The sequence below is a fragment of the Mauremys mutica genome, chromosome 8 (genome assembly GCF_020497125.1).
Source record: "Mauremys mutica isolate MM-2020 ecotype Southern chromosome 8, ASM2049712v1, whole genome shotgun sequence".
In the NCBI taxonomy this organism is placed as follows: domain Eukaryota; kingdom Metazoa; phylum Chordata; order Testudines; family Geoemydidae; genus Mauremys; species Mauremys mutica.
Window position 1 is genome coordinate 112688574 of NC_059079.1, and position 26863 is coordinate 112715436.

At 43.7% G+C, this 26863-nt stretch overlaps 1 protein-coding gene across 4 annotated transcripts in view; it reads right to left on the minus strand.

The window, feature by feature from the left end:
• Nucleotides 1-1513: 1513 nt before the first annotated feature.
• LOC123376589 (coagulation factor XIII B chain-like) overlaps nt 1514-26863 on the minus strand; it is a 38160-nt gene continuing 12810 nt past the window's right edge. For 2 of the 4 annotated variants that reach the window (XM_045028711.1, XM_045028708.1), the window contains 8 exons: nt 17680-17856; nt 12520-12702; nt 11150-11350; nt 9280-9462; nt 7911-8111; nt 6041-6223; nt 4672-4872; nt 1514-2408 (listed from right to left, as the gene is read on the minus strand). In XM_045028711.1, coding sequence (XP_044884646.1) covers nt 2374-2408; nt 4672-4872; nt 6041-6223; nt 7911-8111; nt 9280-9462; nt 11150-11350; nt 12520-12702; nt 17680-17856 — 1364 coding nt within the window. In that variant the 3' untranslated portion in view covers nt 1514-2373. The remainder of the gene's footprint in view (nt 2409-4671; nt 4873-6040; nt 6224-7910; nt 8112-9279; nt 9463-11149; nt 11351-12519; nt 12703-17679; nt 17857-26863) is intronic. The other 2 variants (XM_045028710.1, XM_045028709.1) reach the window with 2 other exon arrangements.

Below are 26863 nucleotides of genomic sequence, written 5' to 3' on the forward strand. Positions count from 1 at the left end.
AGCCCCTAAGGATAGTTAAAGTAGAAGAAACATGTATTTTCACTAGAAGTAGAATAAGATCTTCCCCCCCACACACACACACACTCCCTTAATTGCCCTGTTGAATGAACGAGGTGTGAATGAGGAAGGTGGGAAGGCAGCACCCCCAGACAGCTGCAACCCTTGCAGTGGGGATGGAAGCCAGACCCAAGGGCAATGAAACTTGTCAAGTGGGCTCATTAAAGATGAGCAGACATACTGATGGCCTCAGGGGTTAGACGCAAGCACCTTCTTTTGAAAACACCCTCTTTGCAGCCTTGGAACAATACCCAGAAGGAAGCAGGACAAAGGACCAACGAACACAGACACAGATTTTGAATCTGGTACAGATTTGCATAAGAGGAAAGCTGCTATAAATATAAGGTGTCTTGCACAGGACCCCGGGTCTCATCTTGTCAACATGGGAGCATCGATCTGGATTGGCAGAAGCCCGACTCCACCCCTCCCCTATCTAACTCACCTGGCCAGTGCAGTTAGGGGGAGCAAATAATTGGTAACAATAACAAGACGGAATGTGCTTGTGTGTGTGTGAGTGTGCATGAGTGTAATATATATATTATATGCATATGATACAGTGTTAATTACATGTATTACTAATAAATGTGGCATTTTGCCTTATTCCCCCGAAAAGATCCTGTGCAGTATGTTAAGTACAACATGTGTGCTGTAGGGTATAATGGTAAAACCACCTAGTGCTGTGTATTTTATGAGAAAGGGCTGACCTGACTTAGGTGCTTAACTCCAGGAAAGAGTTCACAACTATGTATCCTGAGTTTGATAAAAGCGCTCAACTGTGCCTGAGGGGTAAGGCTTAGGCCACAATCTTGTCCTTGGAATTCCCTACAGTCTGGCTGAAGTGCCTTCTTGCTCAACCTACTGGCTTTTGTGAATTCCAGACTAAGGGTACATGTGGTGCCCAGCTCCCATGTATGTACCCACATTAACTCAGCCTAACCTGGCACCTAAAAGTAGCCAGTGGTGCTGCAGCACCGGCAATAGCTTGGGTTCGCCACCCAAGTAGGTAGCATGAGTGTTGTACTCATGGAAACTAGGCTGAGCTGGTGCCTATGCAGTGCTAGCTTGAGCACAGCTAGGGCAAGTATGTCTATGCAAGCAGGGAATCACACCTCCAAGCTCAAATATAGATGTACCCTTGGGTCACTGACTCTCCCCCTGCATTGAATAGGGAGCCTGGGTGACTAAATTTGGACTATGGATTCCACTAGGAGAATATGTAACATAAGTGCTACAGGCAGTTTTGCAATAATGTGAAAAACTCCAACATTCACATAATTTTGAGGAAGATAAATGCAGTTTTTTTCAGCTTTTATAAGTGTGCTTTTTTGTAAGTGTGCTTATTTGTGTGTACCACAGGTCCAGAATTTGATCCATTCCCTACATATAGCATCCCCTCAATATGTGGGATTTGTCTGTCTGTGTGGATTTTGGTAATGATTCATCTCTGTCACAGCACTAGTCTAATTTCTAGTTTATTACATACAGTGGAAAATAGGAATAGACAATTTATTCACACAATGCCAAATGCATAGTATCATGTTGATATTCAAATTAGCTGCAGGCTTTCATCTTTGTCTCCATTTTTTTTACAAATCCTAAGATTCCTTCCCTCTTCACTTCAGATGATGGTGTTAATCAAAAACATGAAAAGTCCAAATAATAGACTTTTTAAGAAGAGTGGTAAATTAATCATACAAATCTTAATTATTTTTCCCTTTTAAAATTAAAGATGCTATGAATTTCAACTTTAACCAGAGAAGTCAATGTTTTCAGTACAACTGTGTTAAATGACAGGATCATTTTTTGGTTGCATGGCCTAAAACATTTGGAAGAATGATCACCAACAGCTAATAGTGATGGGCAGAACTCAAAAAAGCCTCCATGCATATCCCAAACTTTCTGATGTGGTGATTAGGCTAAAAATCTCTCAAGATTAATGTTTCTAATGAGACTTCCTGGAGTTCCTGATTTGGGCCAGAGAGAAATACTGCTGCTTTCTGTTTCAGCGAGCAAGAAGTGTGTAATTCAGGATGTGCAGATATGTACAATTCCCCTTAAAGTTTCTTTTTCCAAATATCATAAAAAGCTGTAGTTTGATCTGAATTTGAATTTATTTGCCCATCTGTTGCTACTATTTTATGATTGTATATTTTAAACCATTGTTAACAATGATAAAAAAGGTATTGAACTGATACATATAATCAATTTAAGCTAAAATACTGACAAAGGACAATGTGTGAACATTACAAATAACTGGTCAATGGATTTTGATCCTCAGATCAGAGTTAAAATTATCTGCTTGATTCTTCTTTTTATTCATCCTGAAGTACCTGACAGGGAGAGAACAAACACTAGCAAAATCAGTTTAGTACATGTCAATTTTTTTAAACAAATATTACATACAAATCCCCTATGGACTGCACAGGAACAGAATATTGATTTCAACAGGATGGCATGAAACTCATACTGCATGGTTTTAACCTTTTTTGGAAAGTAAATGGGAACAAACTCCATCAAACATAATTTCAGTTACCCTTGAACTGCGATGGTTCAACTACTTTTCATATTAAAAATGATTACTTATTTTGAAGTGGAACTTGAAAGTAGCACAGAAAACCATACATTGATTTACTACATACTACTGGTTTTTTTAAATAAGTATCCATGGTGTAGTTATTAGCACTTGAAAGTGATGGAATTTTTGGAACAGGGATCTTGAACCTGTTTCGTTCCATGACTTCTTATCAGCTGGTTCCAGTCAGCCTTCTTCATATGTATGCATGAATTATTTGCTTCTGATCCCATAATGCTAGAAAGGAGGTGTCATTTCTCACACCAGTTTACAAAAGGTGATGTGGGAATTGCAACAATGATATAGTCATCCTAATATTGGAAGATCAGCAATTATGAATATTCTTTATCAGAAGACAGGAGAACTAAAATGATGTAAGACAAAATAGATTTTTCCATCAATACATTTGATAGTATTGTTGTACTGGAGATAGAGTAGCTCGCCGTAAGCAGGTCTGATCGATGGGCAGTCACAGACCTCAGTGAAACTGATGGGCATGATACTCATCTTTCATTCAGGCTAAATGAGGAAGCAGTTACATGCCCCTTTGTCTAGTGATAGCTGACACAATGGAAACCACTGCCCATGGACTAGACCGTATGCAAGGTGTGGGCAAAGGCTAGAGCAATTCTGGTTGAGTGGTTTCTCTAGGGATTGACAATGGGAGGGCTGGGGATTAAATGAGGGAGGGATGGAGTGTGTGTGCATAAACGTGTGAATGTGTGAGCATGCCAGAAAGCTATGGAGAGACAGCAATAGACATATTGGTAGCATGGCCCTGACAGAAAAGATCTTTTTGGTCAGACTGGTGAACGTAAAGGTAGGCTGGGAATTGTGAGCAAGGAAACTGCCTCCTGTTGTCTGAGCCAACTGTTCAGAGAAACAGGACTTTGTGTCCATTCTTAGTAAATAACAAGGGCTGTGTCATGGAAATACCTGATACTACACCAATTTTTTCCTCCCAACTTAAAAAATGGTGGAAGACCCTGAATATTGGCTAAAGGCTTAGGCTAAAAAGCACAAAGTCAAAGATGGCCAAAAGGAATTAAAACAGCAGCTAAAACAGGAGCAGGAGACTTTGCAAAAGGTATTGAAGCGACAGTGGGAGGTTTACCAGAAAGGACTGAGAGATGCCATGCAGTCTAAGGCCATGTCTACACTAGTAGTTATGTTGGTAAAATTTTGTTGCCCCGGGGTGTGAAAAAATACCCCCTGAGCAATGTAATTTTTGCCATCATAAGCACACACATGCACAGAGCGATGTCAATGAGAGATCTCACTGAGCTGGTTTGATTATGTCGACAGGAGAGCTCTCATCGGCATAACGAGGCTAGGTGAGCACTGTGACAGCGCACAGCTGTATTGGTACAACTGTGCTGCTGTCAGCTTGTAAGTATAGACCTGGCCTAAATCTTTCTTCAGGCAGCAGCTACTAAGTATCTGGGCAGACTGAGAAGCCCAGCTGCAACACTCCCACTCTGGAATGGCAAGGCAGATAAATGAGGTGACAAGCAAACTGATTCCCATGGATCAGAAGGTTTCCCAGGAAGAGGAGACCAGATAGTTTTGCCTAACATGTAACCTGTTAACAGTGCTTGCTGAAGCAAGGATTTAGGAGCTAAAAATCAGTGTCAGAGGGTTATCAAAGGACTGCAGACCACAATGGAAGTCAGCTTTCTGGATGAGGAACTGGGCCAGCCAGAGAAGTTGGGTAAGACAAGACACTTGCAAAATGTTTCTATCCTGTCTGTAACTCACAGAAGCCTAGATGTCAGAGGGTGATTGTCCCAACTCAAGTAGTAGTGTGGTCACTTTGCTTGCGAGCTTCATCTCTTTACTCCCATTTGTCTTATCTATTTAGATTGCAAGAGGTCTGGGTCGGGATCCATGTTTTCCCATGAGTTTATATAGTACCCATCACAATAGTGCCACTCTCCCATGCATTTTTGTATTTTTCTAAACTCTAGAATTCCTCAGTAAACATTAAGAAATCTTTAGTCAGAATATTCACCAGTACTGTAGTGTAATTAGAGATCACTTACCTCTTCTCTTACATTTAGGATATGCTAATTTCCCCTCCATACACTGTACTCTAAAGGCAGAAGATGTTGGATCCCTTTCATATCCCCTTTTACAGATAAATTCAATAACATCTCCACTTTCTGTATACAATTTAGCGGTCTCCCTCCATTTCAGCTCAATATTATTTTTCTCCATCTCTTCTGGGGATGCTGTACATGGCTCTGGAAAAAGAAAAATGTAATGTCATTATGTACATGTGGATCTATTTTTGGAAATTTTATTCACTAACTATATTGACACTGACCCTGTCCCCAGATGCTTTACACAGTTAAATAAAACAGGGAAATATTTTCTGACAAGATTTGAAAAGTAAAGGAGAGATTGTACAGTTGAGAGAACAAAAAGGAACTCTAGAGAAGGAGGCTTTCACACCAACCAGTGTGATATTGTGGGAAGGGACATAGAGGAGACTGGGGTAGATGAACAGAGAGGATTTTATTCCATTTTACTCTGTGGCCCCTTTGTGCCACTCAGCTGATGCAAATGGGCCAGAACCTAACCATACCTGGCCAACAGAATACTCTCCATGTGGAAGGATGCTCTTTGCTGGTATAAAGCTAGCAAATTGGGCTCCCCATTGTCATCCCCCACCCCTTTTGTATAGATGGCATGGCAGAAGAGAAAGGGGACATGTCAGGTTATTCCTGAGATGGGAAGTCAGGTGGAGGACAAACCAGCCCACAAGATAAGTTCACCATAATTTAAGAACCACACAGCTTTGGAACACTGCACCACAATGTACTCCAGCCATTCCCTCCTCTCACTCTGAGCATACGGAGGTTAGAAAGACACTCGTGTAGAGCAGACTGCATTCGTTTTTGCCATTAAAGCTCCCCCTAGGCAAAAGCAGAATCTGCTGCTGCTCATGACAGCATCTGTCTACTCCTAGCACTAAAGAGCAATGACCAATATTCCTCATGCCATTCCATAAGTTACTGAATTTTAGTTCATAACATTTACTCTAATTGAAAGATTTTCAACTAAAAATATATTTGAATACATCGTTTCACTTACAGTAAACATTGGTTTTATTGTAGTGGGTTTTTACAGGTTTTAATTGAGATATTATTTTGGGAATACATTCTAAATACTTATAATGGCATGGCTGTTTGCCATTTCCTGATCTTTTTTTAAAAAAAATCTGCAGTGATATCCCTAAAAAGAAGGAGAGTTGTCCCCTAACATATTCCTGCCTAAATCAGGAGTAACTCCATTCAGACTGATGGAATTAATGTGGTGTTACACCAGTACAAGTGACATCAGAATTGGGCTCATAATATGGAAAATATATACTCACTACAGTTCTTTTTTATATATTTTTGTACCTACCTAAGCAAACTGGTGGGTTTGTCCATTGGCCAGACTCGCAGTGAACATATTGAGATCCGCTCATTACATGTAAACTTTTGCATCTATATTCCACTCTTGAACCTGATTCATATTCTGGCTGTGCAAAGACAATGGTGTCTCCATTATCAGTAGTAGGTGGGGGCCCACACTTTCCAGCAGCCTCTAAAAGTAAGTATAGAAATAGAGAATATTTGCATCAGCGATTATTTACAGTAAATGCTGTAAGATCACAAATATTACACAATAGCATTATCAATATGCTCTGCCAGAGTCAGAAAAATCCCAAGGGAAAAGTGAAAAAGAATCAGCCTGATATTGGAACTGAACACAAAAGACTAAAAGTTTTATCTTTATAGTTGAAGCAGCATGATATTTGTTTATTAACAACCGACATTACGGAACTGATGGCAAAATAGGTAACTAGCTACTCTAGCTTTGTCAAGACCTGATTTCAGGTTGCTTTTCAAGCAGAGAATTAGGTTAGTTTGTGATCTTTTAGGTCAATCATCTCTGCCCTACTAATCCCACCATTCTGCCTTAACCACTGACTAGTGGGGAAATGGAAAGTGAGAGGCTTTGGCCCAATTTCTCCCCTCCTCAGGCTCATGTGGACCAATCAACCTGCTTTTTGTCACTGAGGAGTGCAACCATGTGCAGTACCTACTCACTCCATGACCATATTACCATGTAGGGTGTTTGATGCACCCAGCACTTGTCTCAGAGTATTGTGAATTATAACATTACCATGGTATCTGAATATTGAGAGAAGAGCAAGACTGAGGGTAAAATAAGGATAAAAGGACACCGGCTAAATAGAAGTTGGAATAATACAGGTCAAAGGAGTGGAATATGAAACTCAGAATAACCCTAGAGAAATAAATTGGCATGAATACCATAAAAATGAGGGGAGAAAGGAAAGTATGAATCTGAGGACAGGGAAGCCTCTTGATGTCCCTATAATTGATAAACTCATAAATGTAGCTAAGCTTTGCCCTTTGGAAAAGGCCCTCAGGAAGGTGGATTTAAAAAATAATTAATAGAGAAGCCAAACTCATAATTTGAAATTTACTTTCAAATTCCAGCTCCCATTTCCTCTCTCTGCTTCTCTTCTCATGGAAAGGGATGTGGGTTTAGGGTAAACAAGGTAAAATTTTGAAAACGCTAAGGCTACAAATTAACACGAGTAGTAAAAAAGCTTTACTTGTACTGATCATATAATTTGAGAGGTTTCCTTGAGCCCTTTTTGCTTTATGACCTGGTTCTTTTGCCTTATGTCTCATCCCTAGACAGAGGTGACAGTAAGACAATATGCCCCGGTATGGTGTACCGGCAAGAGCTGGTGTGCCATACCTGGGCGGATCGGCTTCCCCTGGCAGCAATTTAAAGGGCCTGGGGCTCCCAGCAGCGGCTGGAGCCTTGGGCCCTTTAAATTGCCACCAGAGCCCTGCTGTTGGAGCCCTGGGGAAGCAGCAGGACTTGGTCAGTGATACAAAGGGCCCAGGGTGCCTGCCGCAGCTATCGCCTCGGGCCCTTTAAATCGTCCCCAGAGCCATGGGGTAGTGGCAGTGGGGCTCCAGTGGCTATTTAAAGGATCCGGTGCAGCAGCAGCCGCTACAGCCCTGGCTCTTAAAATTTCCACCAGAGCACCGAGAAGGTGCATCTATTTAGATTGCAAGAGGTCTGGGTTGGGATCCATGTTTTCCCATGAGTTTATATGGTACCCATCACAATAGTGCCATTCTGCCATGCATTTTTGTATTTTTTTAAACCCTAGAATTCCTCAGTAAACATTAAGAAATCTTTAGTCAGAATATTCACCAGTACTGTAGTGTAAATAGAGATTACTTACCCCTTCTCTTACATTTAGGATATGCAAATTTCCCCTCCATACACTGTACTCTAAATAAAGAAGATGTTGGTTCCCTTTCATATCCCCGTTTACAGTTAAATTCAATAAAATCTCCACTTTCTGCATGAAATGTAGAGGTCTCCCTCCATTTCAGCTCAATATGATTTTTCTCCATCTCTTCTGGGGATGCTGTACATGGCTCTGGAAAAAGAAAAATGTAATGTTATTATGTACATGTGGATCTATTTTTGGAAATTTCATTCACTAACTATATTGACACTGACCCTGTCCCCAAATGCTTTACATAGTTAAATAAAACAGGGAAATATTTTCTGACAAGAATTGAAAAGTAAAGGAGAGATTGTACAGTTGAGAGAACAAAAAGGAACTCTAGAGACGGAGGCTTTCACACCAACCGGTGTGATATTGTGGGAAGGGACAGAGAGGAGACTGGGGTAGATGAACAGAGAGGATGTGATTCCATTTTACTATGTGGCCCCTTTGTGCCACTCAGCTGATGCAAATGGGCCAGAACCTAACCATACCTGGCCAACAGAATACTCTCCATGTGGAAGGATGCTCTTTGCTGGTATAAAGCTAGCAAATTGGGCTCCCCATTGTCGTCCCCCACCCCTTTTGTATAGGTGGCATGGCAGAAGAGAAAGGGGACATGTCAGGTTATTCCTGAGATGGGAAGTCAGGTGGAGGACAAACCAGCCCACAAGATAAGTTCACCATAATTTAAGAACCACACAGCTTTGGAACACTGCACCACAATGTACTCCAGCCATTCCCTCCTCTCACTCTGAGCATACGGAGGTTAGAAAGACACTCGTATAGAGCAGACTGCATTCGTTTTTGCCATTAAAGCTCCCCCTAGGCAAAAGCAGAATCTGCTGCTGCTCATGACAGCATCTGTCTACTCCTAGCACTAAAGAGCAATGACCAATATTCCTCATGCCATTCCATAAGTTACTGAATTTTAGTTCATAGCATTTACTCTAATTGAAAGATTTTCAACTAAAAATATATTTGAATACATCTTTTCACTTACAGTAAACATTGGTTTCATTGTAGTGGGTTTTTACAGGTTTTAATTGAGATATTATTTTGGGAGTACATTCTAAATACTTATAATGGCATGGCTGTTTGCCATTTCCTGATCTTTTTTTAAAAAAAATCTGCAGTGATATCCCTAAAAAGAAGGAGAGTTGTCCCCTAACATATTCCTGCCTAAATCAGGAGTAACTCCATTCAGACTGATGGAATTAATGTGGTGTTACACCAGTACAAGTGACATCAGAATTGGGCTCATAATATGGAAAATATATACTCACTACAGTTCTTTTTTATATATTTTTGTACCTACCTAAGCAAACTGGTGGGTTTGTCCATTGGCCAGACTCGCAGTGAACATATTGAGATCCGCTCATTACATGTAAACTTTTGCATCTATATTCCACTCTTGAACCTGATTCATATTCTGGCTGTGCAAAGACAATGGTGTCTCCATTATCAGTAGTAGGTGGGGGCCCACACTTTCCAGCAGCCTCTAAAAGTAAGTATAGAAATAGAGAATATTTGCATCAGCGATTATTTACAGTAAATGCTGTAAGATCACAAATATTACACAATAGCACTATCAATATGCTCTGCCAGAGTCAGAAAAATCCCAAGGGAAAAGTGAAAAAGAATCAGCCTGATATTGGAACTGAACACAAAAGACTAAAAGTTTTATCTTTATAGTTGAAGCAGCATGATATTTGTTTATTAACAACCGACATTACGGAACTGATGGCAAAATAGGTAACTAGCTACTCTAGCTTTGTCAAGACCTGATTTCAGGTTGCTTTTCAAGCAGAGAATTAGGTTAGTTTGTGATCTTTTAGGTCAATCATCTCTGCCCTACTAATCCCACCATTCTGCCTTAACCACTGACTAGTGGGGAAATGGAAAGTGAGAGGCTTTGGCCCAATTTCTCCCCTCCTCAGGCTCATGTGGACCAATCAACCTGCTTTTTGTCACTGAGGAGTGCAACCATGTGCAGTACCTACTCACTCCATGACCATATTACCATGTAGGGTGTTTGATGCACCCAGCACTTGTCTCAGAGTATTGTGAATTATAACATTACCATGGTATCTGAATATTGAGAGAAGAGCAAGACTGAGGGTAAAATAGTGATAAAAGGACACCGGCTAAATAGAAGTTGGAATAATACAGGCCAAAGGAGTGGAATATGAAACTCAGAATAACCCTAGAGAAATAAATTGGCATGAATACCATAAAAATGAGGGGAGAAAGGAAAGTATGAATCTGAGGACAGGGAAGCCTCTTGATGTCCCTATAATTGATAAACTCATAAATGTAGCTAAGCTTTGCCCTTTGGAAAGGGCCCTCAGGAAGGTGGATTTTAAAAATAATTAATAGAGAAGCCAAACTCATAATTTGAAATTTACTTTCAAATTCCAGCTCCCATTTCCTCTCTCTGCTTCTCTTCTCATGGAAAGGGATGTGGGTTTAGGGTAAACAAGGTAAAATTTTGAAAACGCTAAGGCTACAAATTAACACGAGTAGTAAAAAAGCTTTACTTGTACTGATCATATAATTTGAGAGGTTTCCTTGAGCCCTTTTTGCTTTATGACCCGGTTCTTTTGCCTTATGTCTCATCCCTAGACAGAGGTGACAGTAAGACAATATGCCCCGGTATGGTGTACCGGCAAGAGCTGGTGTGCCATACCTGGGCGGATCGGCTTCCCCTGGCAGCAATTTAAAGGGCCTGGGGCTCCCAGCAGCGGCTGGAGCCTTGGGCCCTTTAAATTGCCACCAGAGCCCTGCTGCTGGAGCCCTGGGGAAGCAGCAGGACTTGGTCAGTGATACAAAGGGCCCAGGGTGCCTGCCGCAGCTATCGCCTCGGGCCCTTTAAATCGTCCCCAGAGCCATGGGGTAGTGGCAGTGGGGCTCCAGTGGCTATTTAAAGGATCCGGTGCAGCAGCAGCCGCTACAGCCCTGGCTCTTAAAATTTCCACCAGAGCACCGAGAAGGTGCATCTATTTAGATTGCAAGAGGTCTGGGTTGGGATCCATGTTTTCCCATGAATTTATATGGTACCCATCACAATAGTGCCATTCTGCCATGCATTTTTGTATTTTTTTAAACCCTAGAATTCCTCAGTAAACATTAAGAAATCTTTAGTCAGAATATTCACCAGTACTGTAGTGTAAATAGAGATTACTTACCCCTTCTCTTACATTTAGGATATGCAAATTTCCCCTCCATACACTGTACTCTAAATAAAGAAGATGTTGGTTCCCTTTCATATCCCCGTTTACAGTTAAATTCAATAAAATCTCCACTTTCTGCATGAAATGTAGAGGTCTCCCTCCATTTCAGCTCAATATGATTTTTCTCCATCTCTTCTGGGGATGCTGTACATGGCTCTGGAAAAAGAAAAATGTAATGTTATTATGTACATGTGGATCTATTTTTGGAAATTTCATTCACTAACTATATTGACACTGACCCTGTCCCCAAATGCTTTACATAGTTAAATAAAACAGGGAAATATTTTCTGACAAGAATTGAAAAGTAAAGGAGAGATTGTACAGTTGAGAGAACAAAAAGGAACTCTAGAGACGGAGGCTTTCACACCAACCGGTGTGATATTGTGGGAAGGGACAGAGAGGAGACTGGGGTAGATGAACAGAGAGGATGTGATTCCATTTTACTATGTGGCCCCTTTGTGCCACTCAGCTGATGCAAATGGGCCAGAACCTAACCATACCTGGCCAACAGAATACTCTCCATGTGGAAGGATGCTCTTTGCTGGTATAAAGCTAGCAAATTGGGCTCCCCATTGTCGTCCCCCACCCCTTTTGTATAGGTGGCATGGCAGAAGAGAAAGGGGACATGTCAGGTTATTCCTGAGATGGGAAGTCAGGTGGAGGACAAACCAGCCCACAAGATAAGTTCACCATAATTTAAGAACCACACAGCTTTGGAACACTGCACCACAATGTACTCCAGCCATTCCCTCCTCTCACTCTGAGCATACGGAGGTTAGAAAGACACTCGTGTAGAGCAGACTGCATTCGTTTTTGCCATTAAAGCTCCCCCTAGGCAAAAGCAGAATCTGCTGCTGCTCATGACAGCATCTGTCTACTCCTAGCACTAAAGAGCAATGACCAATATTCCTCATGCCATTCCATAAGTTACTGAATTTTAGTTCATAGCATTTACTCTAATTGAAAGATTTTCAACTAAAAATATATTTGAATACATCTTTTCACTTACAGTAAACATTGGTTTCATTGTAGTGGGTTTTTACAGGTTTTAATTGAGATATTATTTTGGGAGTACATTCTAAATACTTATAATGGCATGGCTGTTTGCCATTTCCTGATCTTTTTTTAAAAAAAAATCTGCAGTGATATCCCTAAAAAGAAGGAGAGTTGTCCCCTAACATATTCCTGCCTAAATCAGGAGTAACTCCATTCAGACTGATGGAATTAATGTGGTGTTACACCAGTACAAGTGACATCAGAATTGGGCTCATAATATGGAAAATATATACTCACTACAGTTCTTTTTTATATATTTTTGTACCTACCTAAGCAAACTGGTGGGTTTGTCCATTGGCCAGACTCGCAGTGAACATATTGAGATCCGCTCATTACATGTAAACTTTTGCATCTATATTCCACTCTTGAACCTGATTCATATTCTGGCTGTGCAAAGACAATGGTGTCTCCATTATCAGTAGTAGGTGGGGGCCCACACTTTCCAGCAGCCTCTAAAAGTAAGTATAGAAATAGAGAATATTTGCATCAGCGATTATTTACAGTAAATGCTGTAAGATCACAAATATTACACAATAGCATTATCAATATGCTCTGCCAGAGTCAGAAAAATCCCAAGGGAAAAGTGAAAAAGAATCAGCCTGATATTGGAACTGAACACAAAAGACTAAAAGTTTTATCTTTATAGTTGAAGCAGCATGATATTTGTTTATTAACAACCGACATTACGGAACTGATGGCAAAATAGGTAACTAGCTACTCTAGCTTTGTCAAGACCTGATTTCAGGTTGCTTTTCAAGCAGAGAATTAGGTTAGTTTGTGATCTTTTAGGTCAATCATCTCTGCCCTACTAATCCCACCATTCTGCCTTAACCACTGACTAGTGGGGAAATGGAAAGTGAGAGGCTTTGGCCCAATTTCTCCCCTCCTCAGGCTCATGTGGACCAATCAGTCTGCTTTTTGTCACTGATGAGTGCAACCATGTGCAGTACCTATTCTCTCCAGGACCATATTACCATGTAGGGTGTTTGATGCACCCAGCACTTGTCTCCGAGTATTGTGAATTATAACATTACCATGGTATCTGAATATTGAGAGAAGAGCAAGACTGAGGGTAAAATAGTGATAAAAGGACACTGGCTAAATAGAAGTTGGAATAATACAGGCCAAAGGAGTGGAATATGAAACTCAGAATAACCCTAGAGAAATAAATTGGCATGAATACCATAAAAATGAGGGGAGAAAGGAAAGTATAAATCTGAGGACAGGGAAGCCTCTTGTTGTCCCTATAATTGATAAACTCATAAATGTAGCTAAGCTTTGCCCTTTGGAAAGGGCCCTCAGGAAGGTGGATTTTAAAAATAATTAATAGAGAAGCCAAACTCATAATTTGAAATTTACTTTCAAATTCCAGCTCCCATTTCCTCTCTCTGCTTCTCTTCTCATGGAAAGGGATGTGGGATTAGGGTAAACAAGGTAAAATTTTGAAAACGCCAAGGCTAAATTAACATGAGTAGTAAAAAAGCTTTACTTGTACTGATCATATAATTTGAGAGGTTTCTTTGAGCCCTTTTTGCTTTATGACCCAGTTCTTTTGCCTTATGTCTCATCCCTAGACAGAGGTGACAGTAAGACAATATGCCCCGGTATGGTGTACCAGCAAGAGCTGGTGCGCCATACCTGGGCGGATCGGCTTCCCCTGGCAGCAATTTAAAGGGCCTGGGGCTCCCAGCAGCGGCTGGAGCCTTGGGCCCTTTAAATTGCCGCCAGAGCCCTGCTGCTGGAGCCCTGGGGAAGCAGCAGGACTTGGTCAGTGATACAAAGGGCCCAGGGTGCCTGCCGCAGCTATCGCCTCGGGCCCTTTAAATCGTCCCCAGAGCCATGGGGTAGTGGCAGTGGGGCTCCAGTGGCTATTTAAGGGATCCGGTGCAGCAGCAGCCGCTACAGCCCTGGCTCTTAAAATTTCCACCAGAGCACCGTCGCCACTAACCCAGGGCTCCGGCAGCAGGGCTCTGGGGACGATTTAAAGGGTCAAGGGTGGTAGTGGCAGCGGGAGCCCTGGGCCCTTTAAATCACTTCCCGAGCCCCTGGCTGCTGCTGCTACCCCGGGGCTCCGGCAGCGCGGCTCAGGTGGCAATTTAAAGGGCTCATGGCTCCCACTGCTGCTACCTTCTGGGGCCTTTAAATCGTCACCCGAACCCCGCTGCTGGAGCCCTGGGGTAGCGGCAGCGGGGCTCTGGCGGTGATTTAAAGGGCTAGGGGCTCCCGGCTGCCACTACTGCAGCGGAGCCCTGGGCCCTTTAAAGCTCCGCCAGAGGCCAGGACCTCCTTTGATGGTGATTTAACGTGCCTGGGGCTCCACTGCGGTAGTAGCACCTGAAGCCCCGGGCCCTTTAAATCACCCCCAGGGCTTCTAGCCACCTCTGCAGCTGGTAGCTCCAGGGGTGATTTAAAGGGCCCAGGGCTCCCAGATGCTGCTACCACAGCCCCAGCCCTGGGCCCTTTAAATCCTGATTTAAAGCACCCAGGTACTTAAAGGCCTCTTCTGCTAGAGGCCTCGCCCCCTCCTAAAGACTCCAGAGTACCGGTAAGTCCTTTAAGTTACTTTCACCCATGTCCCTAGGTCTCATTTTTAGAAATGTGAATTTCTGGCACTGATGGCCATTTTGAAAAAAAGTTTTGCCTTTCTATTTAATTTATTCTTATTAGATGCATTAGAATTAAAGAAATATGTTTCTTGACCTTTCCTCATTTTAGCAAGAACATTTGTATATATTTAATGCAAATCCAAATAAAATCTAGTAAAGAAGTGTAAAGTTTTAACAAAAAAATAAGAGAGGCTAACATGCATCTTTAGCGAAAAATGAGTTAGTACATTAATAGTTTACAGAAATCTTAGAAATGGCTGAATAAAGAAGTGTTAAGACTCAGATGAACATGAATATTCCTCATTTTCAGAGGAAAATATTTTAATAGAACATTTTTATAGGAGAATATATTGAATTATTTTTAGAAAAAAATGTATGCAGTTAGTACAATTCTAAATAAAAAGTTGATTAAACAATTCCACAAAGAATTATTGATGAATGATTAAATTATTTAATGACTATTTAGAAATGCACTAGTTGCATAAAAAGCATATATTCTACTAAAAGCACAGCATTCTATATATGTATTAACACTTCTCCCTCATGCCTCTATCATTAAGACATTGTATAATTATTTAATGACTACTTAAATATACAGTAAATGTGTAAGAATATTTTCAACTAAACCTCTGATTTTATATATATTAACATTTCTTCTTTATTGCTGTGACCTTAAGGCTTTATTTAGAAATGTACTAGCTGAATAAAATGAAATAATTAGGGCTGTCAATCGCAGTTAACTCACACAACTAACTCAAAACAGATTAACTCAATTAACAACATTAATCGTGATTAATCACAGTTTCAATTGCCCTGTTAAGCAATAATAGAATACTAATTTAAATTTATTATAAATATTTTGGATGTTTTTTCTACATTTTCAAATATATTGATTTCAATTACAACACAGAATACGAAACGTACAGTGCTCACTTTATATTATTTGTATTACAATATTTGCACTGTAAAAAAGAGATAAACAAAAGAAACCGTATTTTTCAATTCACCTCATACAAGTACTGTCGTGCAATCTCTTTATCATGAAAGTGTAACTTACAAACTGAGATTTGTTTTTTGTTACATAAACTGCACTCAAAAACAAAACAATGTAAAACTTTAGAACCTACGAGTCCACTCAGTTCTACTTCTTGTTCAGCCAATAACTAAGACAAACAAATTTGTTTGCATTTACGGGAGATAACGCTGCCCACTTCTTATTTAGAATGCCATCTGAAAGTGAGAAAAGGTGTTCATATGGCACTGTTAGCTGGCAGTGCAATTTATTTACATGCCAGAAATGCTAAACATTCATATGCCCCTTCATGCTTCAACCACCAATCTAGAGGACTGCTATTAAAACTGGGATTAATTGTGATGTTTTTAATTTTGTGATTAATTTTTCAACTGTTTGACAGCTCTAGAAATAATGCATGTTAACATCTATGTATTTCACAATTTGTTTTGCCATTACTACATTTCTGAAAGTCATGGATTCCATGACTTCCGTGACCTCGTGACATAATCTTAGCTTTAGTCATGGTAGCACTCAATGTAAACAATAGTTGCAGATTACTATCTAGTTAGTTTTTAGAATCACAATTTTGGCTTTCAGAAAAAGGTGCTGTAACACTGCAGATTTTTTTATATATATATATTCATATTCACCCAGACAGCCAATGAAATCCTGGTATGTAAAAAAAAATTAAAATGAACCAGTAGAGTGACCACTTTTTTCTGGAAGCTTAACGATACATGGTGAAATCTTGGTCCTATAGAAGTCAAACAAAGTTTCTTCCACTGACTTCAATGGAGTGAACATTTCACTAATTGTCTCTTGTGTATTATCTAGCTCATTTGGAAGTAGTAGTGAAACTGTGGTCCTAAAAAATGCAAAAAAGAGCACTATCATGCAACCTTATTCACATTATATTGTGGGTCAAATCCTGAAATCTCACATCAGACTAGTGAAACTCTGAGAGACCCCAGTCATTGCCGGGCACAATTGAACCTGGGACCTCTGAAGCTAAATCCATGAGCCTCTATGGCATGAGCTAAAAGCTTTATGCCCCTTAGCTAAGGCTGTAGCAGACTCATTAATCTCTAAGGCCACGTCTATACTTACCCGCCGGGTCGACGCGGCGAGTTCGACTTCTCGGAGTTCGAACTATCGCGTCTGATCTAGACGCGATAGTTCGAACTCCGGAAGCGCCGCGGTCGACTCCGGTACTCCACCGCGGCAGGAGGAGTTGCCGGAGTCGACCTTGGAGCCGCGGAGTTCGCTTCCGCGGCGTCTGGACGGGTAAGTCATTCGAACTAGGGTAGTTCGAATTCAGCTACGTTATTCACGTAGCTGAATTCGCGTACCCTAGTTCGACCCCGGGGCTGTGTGTAGACCAGGGCTAAGTGGTCTCAGTGCCACTAGATGGGACAAACCACCAAACCCAGGAGGTGTGTGGGTTACACTAGGTACACTGAAGTCAATGTTAACTACTCAACATGAGCAGAGGTGGCAAAATTTGGCCCTCAACCTTTACTCAGAAGTTACTCAGGCCAAAATCCCACTAAAATCCACTGAGGGTTTGCTGGAATAAGGAGCTGAGGGTCTGGCCCAATGTGAGAATTTTCTCATTAACGCTCCACATGACCATTGCCAAGAACATCACAGACTAGAAATAGATTTGCTTTCTGGCTTTCAAGTGAGCATAAAGTTGTGCATTAAAAGAAGAGACACAGGGAAGCAAACTCTTCTGAATGAGAGTGAAGTTTTTGATTCTAACATTATCATCACTAGTGGGCTATTTTAGAAATAGGAAAGTAAAATACCTCTGCATTCTGGTGGTTGGGACCACTTCCCTTGTTTACATGTTACCATCGGAGACCCAATAAGGCTCAGACCTTGTGTACATCGATAACGCACTCTATCACCAGGGAAATACCTTTGCTGCTTAGCACCTACACTCCTACCATGAGAAATCTCTGGTGCAGGTCCACATCTCATATCTGAAAAGACACATGAAAACACAGTCACTGACACATTCCCATGAAGGCCATCAGGTTAGCACTTACAGTATTCCATTAGTTGTGTACAAATTCTATTCAAATCCTCTAGGGATTAACTAGTCCTGTTTAACAGAACACTTTAAATTGCAGGGAGGTGACAAAAAGGCTATCCAATAGTGAATTCTTTTGGGTTAAGATGCATGGATGTGTTAAGATGCAAGTTAAACAAAATCATCGAGTTTCTGGAAAACACTTCATGCGTGACAAATCAATCTTTATTCTGTTGGAAACTTTCTGACGAGCTCTCTACACGTCATATTGTGCTCTTCCTCCCTAACCCACTCACAGTTTATGCTCTATGGCTGAGGTGACTATGCCAACTAGACTCTGGCAAGATCTCCCCCAGAAATAACAAGGGCAAAGCCATGTAAGCTTCTGCAATAACTTCTTCTGTTTCCCTTCCATGTAAAGGTGGTAGGGCCTTCAGGACTCCAAATCTGTAGCTCTCAGGTGACTAGCCAGAGGAAAGGAGTGTCTTTGCAGGAGCCACTTGTCTTTCCAGTTTTCATTCTGGCCCCGACCACACAGCTCCAACATGTGTCCAACTAATGGTTCTCAAATCCATGAGCAGACTTCACAGAGTGCTAGTGGCCAGTGTCAGCTCTGCTTAAAAGATCATTGTAAAAAGAGAAAAGGGAGCTGGGTTTCTCCCTTGGAGCATCAAATCCTCCTCCTCTTTTGACTGGTCTGTGTCAGTAGCACTGCTAGTTACTATAATAAGATACTGTTTATATATTTACAGCCTAATGATCAGTGAATGACCTACCTGCTTGACAGACCACCTTCTTTCCCAAGAGATATTGGCACTGGAACTAGTTATGGCCCTGGAGCTGCAGCTGCACTGAGTGCAAGGGCTTCACAAAATTGGCAGCTCTCCAAAAGCTAGGCAGTCCAATCTGGGCAGAGCTAGGTTCGTGGAGAAGTGTATAAGCATATGCTTATACACTTTCAAAGAAGGTGCATTCAAAGAAGGACAAGGTACACTTATATGTCCTTTCAAAGAAGGTGCATTCTTTGAAAGGACAAGCAGCTGAGGGTACAGCACAACTCTATTTGCATAGGTGAGAAGAGTCTTTCTTTTGGAGCTGCAGCCTTTAGCTGTTTAGTTCCTGTTTCAATCTGGGTTGCAATAATGGGAAGGAGGTACAGACAGCAATTCCAGCAACTGGATGGGGGGAATATTACCATTTAGTTAAATGCACCGTATCATCTGGCCAGCTGGCAGAAAACAATTGATGGGAAGCAGCACTCAAATTGGGCTTGTCAGCACTTTTTGGGTGGGATGCGGGGTGGTTATTTTATATGCGTCATACTCTGAGCTTTCATGTGGAAAACTAAAGTAAAGATCATGAGGAAAACCATAAAAAATAACTGAATGAGTGTAATTGATGCCAAGATGCCTGCCTTGTTCTGTGCTTAGCTTGAAAGAATATTTCTAAGTGAGGTGAATATCTTGTGAATCTAAATGGGGTTGGCTCAGATGCCCAGCTGGTGATTAAAGCAGGTGATTTCACTGGTCATCAAAACAGGTAAAATAACCGAAAGAGAATAACAGTCAACAGAGAATGGATGGCATTTGGGAGATAGCCACCACTTTCTACCTCATCAACCTCCAACCTCTAATTGTGGGGTCATGAGGATTCTTCCCTGCCTCTTGCTTCCGACTCATGCAGACTCACAAAATCAGTTATGCTCATTTGAATGTTTTCAAGACCATGCAGACTAGAACCAATATGTTTTAATGAAGGTTGAGATTCTGAGGGCAACATAGGACCCAGCCCTGCCCAAAGGGTTATGAAAACCACTCTATGAGGCAATCATATTTTGAGCATCTGCAGAATCTCCTGAGAGTAACATCTCACCTTAGTATACCAAGAGAGTAGAGATTAAGAGAGTATCACCAACTCTCCAACCCTCAACTTGACCCATGGTGAAAGGGTGGGACTGGCTCCTGCATAAAACTCCCAGAAGGGGATAAAAATGTAAAATACAAAGAGCAACATTTATCTGAATCGGCTCACTACAGCTACTAATAGTTTGGTTCAGCTAGTAAAATGGCTGCCAACATACAGCAACTCCCCACTTAACGTTGTAGTTATGTTCCTGAAAAATGCAACTTTAAGTGAAACAATGTTAAATGAATCCAATTGTCCCATAAGATTTAATGTAAAAGCAGTGGGGGTTAGGTTCCAAGGAAATTTTTGGAGGGCAGACAAAAGGCATTATACTGTATACTGTACAGTACTGTACTGTGGTTGGGAAGAGCCCCTGGCTTACCCCACACAGGCACAGCCCGCTGCAGGCAAGGATGCTAGGAAGTGGCAGGGGGATCACTTCCAAGGGATATGGGACTCTCCCTGGCACCAGACACAGTGAGAGTGTCTGTCCATTACAGGAATCAATTCCTTGAAGGAGAGGCACCTCTTGAAGCCGGAAGAGCCAGGCATGCCTCTACGGGGGGCTATTATTACAGTGAGGGACGCAAAAGAAATTGTCTTCTTTCTTTGCTCCCCATTTTTTTTTTAAAAGAGTGTCTTCTAAAAGCTCCGTGGGAGGGGAAAATCACCCCAGACAGGGCAGGAAACAAATTCTTTCTTTTTCTTTTCTTTTTTTAATCCCAATGGGGTAAAAAGGAAACACTAACTATTAAGGAGAACAAAATAAACAAAAGCAACTACTACTTATGCTAATGACGCAGAGAAGGAAGGGACAACTGTTTGCTCCATTCAAGGAGAAAGGAGGTTGAGAAGGAACTGAGGGGGCTTCACTCCTGCAGTGCTAGATAGCCTTGAGACAGACCATGAGGGAGGAAGAGCCCATGTGTGGGCTCAACAGACACTGTTACCAACAATCTCCCATTACAGGTGCAGGGGCACAGATGCACCTACAGTGGAGCACCTATAGGGACACTATTCAAAGAACCACCACCAGTTTGTGTGGATTATCCTGAACCAACTCAGTTTGTATACCTAGGCCTGGTCTACACTAGGACTTTAAATCGAATTTAGCAGAGTTAATTCGAATTAACCGCTCAACCGTCCACACCAGGAAGCCGTTTAATTCGACCTAGAGGGCTCTTTAGTTCGAATTCTGTACTCCACCCCGACGAGGGGAGTAGCGCTAAATTCGACATGGCTATGTCGAATTAGGCTATGTGTGGATGCAAATCGAACTTAGTAGCTCCGGGAGCTATCCCACAGTGCACCACTCTGTTGACGCTCTGGACAGCAGTCCAAGCTTGGATTCTCTGACCAGCCACACAGGAAACGACCCGGAAAAATTTGAATTCCTTTTCCTGTCTGGGCACTTTGAATCTGATGTCCTGGTTGGACATCGGGGCGAGCTCAGCAGCACCTGCAACGATGCAGAGCTCTCCAGCAGAGGAGTCCATGCAATCCCAGAATAGAAAGAGGTCCCCTGCATGGACAGACCGGGAAGTCCTGGATCTGATCGCTGTGTGGGGCGATGAGTCTGTACTTTCGGAGCTGCGCTCCAAAAAACGGAATGCAAAGACCTACGAGAAGGTCTCCAAAGCCATGGCACTCAGAGGATACAGCCGGGATACAACGCAGTGCCGCATGAAAATCAAGGACCTGAGACAAGGCTACCAAAAAGTCAGAGCGGCAAACGGACGTTCCGGAGCCCAGCCCCAGACATGCCGCTTCTACGAGGCACTGCATGCCATTCTCGGTGGGTCTGCCACCACTGCCCCACCAGTGACCGTGGACTCTGAGGATGGCATAGTGTCGACGGGCAGTTCCTCGGCGATGTTCGCCGATGGGGAAGATGAGGAAGGGTTTGTGGAGGACGACGCTGGCGACAGCGCTTACAATACCGCTTTCCCCGACAGCCAAGATCTCTTCATCACCCTCACAGAGATCTCCTACCAACCCTCCCCGGCCGTTAACCCGGACTCAGAATCAGGGGAAGGATCAGTTGGTAAGTGCTATAAACATGGAAACATTTATTTTTTAAAAAACAGGAATAAAAAAATATATAAAAACTATATAAAAACTTTTCCATATAAAACTATATAAAAAGAAGGTCCACACATATAGGGATGGAACAGAAATCCTCCTGGGACACTTCCACGAAGCTCTCGTAGAGCAGCTCGAAATGTCTCCGCAGGAGGTTCCTGGGGAGAGGTGCCTTATTTGGTGCTCCGTGGAAGCACACTCTTCCGCGCCAGGCCATCCTAATGTACAGCGGAATCATTGCCTCCACCAGCATGGCAGCATACGGTCCTGGTCTGTGCAGGGATTCTCGCAGCATCCTCTCTCTCTCTCCCCGAGTGACCCGCCTCAGGGTAATCTCGTTCAGAGACTGCTGCATCTAATTAGGGCAATTAGTGTACTGTTACTATTGTGAAAGCTTGACTTTTACTTTGCATAGCAATGACCTTCGTTTAACAGCCACGTGTTGGAGGCCGCAGAGGAAAAGCATTCAGTGATCTTTCCCGGGCACAGCCGCGAGGGGCTGGAACAGGGTCAGACTTTATGCTTTCCAGATTGCCTTCAGCGGGAGGGCACAGCTATCCATTAACTGTTAAGCAGCCTATAGTGTAGTGCTTACCAGGCCTGGCTGCTACACGGATTCAGCTGTACCGCCCCGCTTGTCCGATCTCCTGTGCACGACCGCAGCCAATGAAAGCGTATTCCGAAATCTCGAACTTGTCCTGAGAGCTCGTGAGACTAGGTGCCCTGTATGGTCTTGTTCACAGAAACTGAGTAGACTGTATTCAGTGTTCACAAACATGTATCTTTTCAAGGAAATCACTTCCTTTTTCCCATCACACAGCTGCGGCTCTTTCACGAACTGCCCCGGCTTCCCCCTCACAGAGGCTGGCGCAGATTAGGCGGCGAAAGAAAAAGACTAGGGATGACATGTTCTCGGAACTGATGGCCTGCTCCAGAGCCGATGCGGCCGAGCAGAGACAGTGGAGGGAGACCCTATGTCAGCACCAGCGCTCACACAGCAAACGGGAGGACAGGTGGCGGCAGGAAGACCAGCAGGCGACTCAAACGCTGCTTGGGCTAATGAGGGAGCAAACGGACACGCTCCAGCGCCTTGTAGATGTTCTGCAGGACCGCAGGCAGGAGCAGAGAGCCCCCCTGAACTGTATCTGCAACCGCCCTCCCCCGCCACAAAGTCCTGTCCCCCCCTCACCCAAAATCACAAGAAGGAGTGGCGCTAGGGGCCGTGAAAACTGTCACTCCACCCAGCAGAGCGCTCATGTACCAAACAGCTCTCAAGTTTCATCCCCCCACTGTGTAGTTGAGTATTAAGAGTAGTTTGTTGTTATTCACTGTTTCCGTCACGTTTTCCTTGTCAGAAGACTTTGTGTGAAGGGGGGGAGGGGTTTTTTAATTGCATAGGACAGCCTCCATTACCAGGGTACAGACTTGGGGGCAGGATCAACAGCAGGACACACACAGACTGCAGTCACTAGGCACCAGGGTCAGTCTGTGAGGTGTATGCTGCCCCGGGTCAGTCTGTGAGGTGTATGCTGCCCCAGGGTCCTAGCGCCTGCCATCCACAAATGGCAAGGCAGGCTGCCCTTACCATGCCCTTCCACCCTAGCCACGAGCCTCTCCGATGCCCTGAGCCCCAGCAAGAGCCCTCATCCACGGACACATACTCACCCTTCCCACACACCCCTCACCCCTTCCTACGCCCCAACCCCCAGCCCAGAGACTGCATCCAAACTCCGTCCCAAAGACGGCACCCCTCACCCCTTCCTGCAAACCCACCCCTTCCTGCACACCCACCTGCAACCGTCCTCCCCCCAGAGACCACTGTAGGAGCAGGAGCCTGTCATTCCTCTAGTGTAGAAGCGGTCTCTACATCAGTGCACACCGTACCCACCACAGTCTGCGTCCATGTTTCAACCCTTGAACAGGAATTCATAATTAAAGAAAACTTTGTTAATAATCAGTGTTCCATTAAATTTATTTTAAAACGTGTGTTGGAAGGGGGGAAACCTGGAGAACGGGGTATGTAACTGCAGATCAAAGTCAACAGTCACTGAAACAGGCTCAGGTTCAGCTTCTCTGTAAATCAACTGGAGAGTCATAGGTTACCCTGCTCTCCGAGGAACCTAGCTTTCAAAGCCGCCCGGATGCACAGCGCTTCCCGCTGGGATCTTCTATCGGCACGGCTGTCTGGCTGAGCGTAATCAGCAGCCAGGCGATTTGCCTCAACCTCCCATCCCGCCATAAAGGTCTCCCCCTTGCTCTCACAGAGATTGTGGAGCACACAGCAAGCGGCAATAACAACGGGGATATTTTTTTCGCTGAGGTCCGAGCGAGTCAGTAAGCTCCGCCATCTCCCCTTGAGACGTCCGAAAGCACACTCCACCACCATTCTGCACTTGCTCAGCCGGTAGTTGAAGAGTTCCTTCTCACTGTCCAAGGCGCCTGTATAGGGCTTCATGAGCCAGGGCATTAGCGGGTAGGCTGGGTCCCCGAGGATCACTGTAGGCATCTGCACATCCCCAACCGTTATTTTGTGGTCCGGGAAGAAAGTACCTGCCTGGAGGCGTTTAAACAGACCAGAGTTCCTGAACACACGCGCGTCATGAACCTTGCCTGGCCACCCGACGTAGATGTTGGTAAAACGTCCCCTATGGTCCACCAGTGCTTGCAGCACCATAGAAAAGTAGCCCTTTCGGTTAATGTACTCGCTGGCCTGGTGGGCCGGTCCCAGGATAGGGATGTGAGTCCCATCTATAGCCCCACCGCAGTTTGGGAATCCCATCACGCCGAAGCCATCTCTGATGACCTGGACGTTTCCCAGGGTCACTACCTTTGAGAGCAGTTGCTCAACGATTGCATGGGCTACTTGAATCACAGCAAGCCCTACGGTAGATTTGCCCACGCCAAAGTGGTTCGCTACTGACCGGTAGCTGTCTGGCGTTGCAAGTTTCCAGAGGGCTATGGCCACTCGCTTCTGCACAGTCAGGGCTGCTCTCATCCGGGTGTCCTGGCGCTTCAGGGCAGGGGACAGCAAGTCACAGAGTTCAAGGAAAGTGCCCTTATGCATCCTGAAGTTTCGCAGCCACTGTGATTCATCCCAGACCTGCAGCACTATGCAGTCCCACCAGTCTGTGCTTGTTTCCCGGGCCCAGAATCGCCGTTCCACACCATGAACTTGACCCATTGCCACCATGATCTCCACTGCGCGGCGTACCCTGATTTGTGAGAGGTCTGCGCCACTCTGTGACTTCCTGTCCTCACCGCGCTGACGGAGCCTCCTCGCCCGATTTCTCAGCAGCTGACTGTGGAAGAGGTGGACGATAAGGTGCGAGGAGTTGACAACAGCCATAAGTGCAGCGATGATCGCAGCGGGCTCCATGCTTGCAGTGCTGTGGCGTCCGAGCTGTAACCGACCAGAGAAGGGCGCGAACAGATTTCCCGCCGCCGCTTTCAAGGAGAGAGGGCGGGAGTGACAGTTGAATGATGACAGTTACCCAAAACCACCCTCGACACATTTTTTCCCCCAGCAGGCATTGGGGGCTCTACTCAGAATTCCAATGGGCAGCGGGGACTGCGGGAACTGTGGGATAGCTTCCCACAGTGCACCGCTTCCAAAGTCGACACTGGCCCCGTTACTGTGGACTCAGACAGTCGAATTAGTGTATTTAGTGTGGATACACAAATTCGACTTCATAAGGTCGATTCCACAAATTCGAATTAAGTAGATTCAAAATAGTCTTGTAGTGTAGACGTACCCCTAGAGAGGTGGTTACCCTTTTCATAAATTCCTGGTACATTTTATAATCGTCTAGGTCAGGGGAAGATGATTCTAAAACAGGAACCTCATCTGTAAATAATGAAGAAGTGTTGAGTGAAAGGAATAGTGTCAATCTGCTCTACTGTCTGCTGAACATCTATAACCGGAGGACCAGAAACTGGAGAGATAATTTCCTTCAGTTGCTGGGTACCAGTGCTGGTACACAGAATGGTAACAGTTAGAGAATGGCACTTTGTTTGAGCCCTAGCAGAAGGCTGACTATGAGAAGATGATCTGGAGTCTGGAGAAACCCCTCAGATTCCAGAAAGTCCACCGCTGTATTTCATGCAATACCATGCTCAACTCCAAAGGAAGCTATGTCTCAGTCTGCTCCTGTAAAAGTTATGGTGACAGGGCCTTGACCTGCACAATCAGGAATAAGGAGATGCGTAAGATCTCCTGTAATGAGATCCCAATATTTAGGATCCCACTTCTAGTCTGAAGAAGAGACAGCATTGGAATGCCAAGCTGGCAAGGTACTGGGTGGAGCAGATGGGTTGTGGGACCTGAACCAACATAAGATAGAGAGCATCTGGGGCTTTCCTAATGAAAAGATCTGCTGGACAATAGAGCTTCAGCACTCTGGCACTACTTACAAAGGCTCAGTTCCCAATGGCACTGAATATGTCAGTGCCAAGGAGGATGCCAGTACCATAGTTAGGGGAATAGGCAGATCCTGGACATTGTTCTGCACTGGTAATCCAGCACCAACAGGCATAAAATATCAGTGGCTGATGCATACACATCAGGTGTTGTAGATACCAAAACAGTAACATGCATTGCAGCAGAAGTCTATGCTGTTGAAGGTCTTGACTGGCCATGAGGTGTTGGAGTCAACAACTCTGAATTGACTGAATGTGGGACTATGGGGAAGAGCCTCACAGGAGCTGGTTTAGCTCTAACCTCACTAGTGGTCTTCTTTGAAGACGACGACAATGAAGACGATGACGACTGTTGTGTATTTGGTTGTCATGGTTTTTGGTTCCTATGGTAACTGAGTTAGATTATTAGGGGATAGCTCAGCCAGCTTCAGCCGGCTGGGTGAGTTCTTTGAGTCTGTAAATAAAATGGTGGTTTTGTTAGCTGTCTGCTGTCTGGCCTCAAGTAATTTCTTCCTAAACCGGCTGCCCCCAAGGATATAACAAGTGGCAACGAG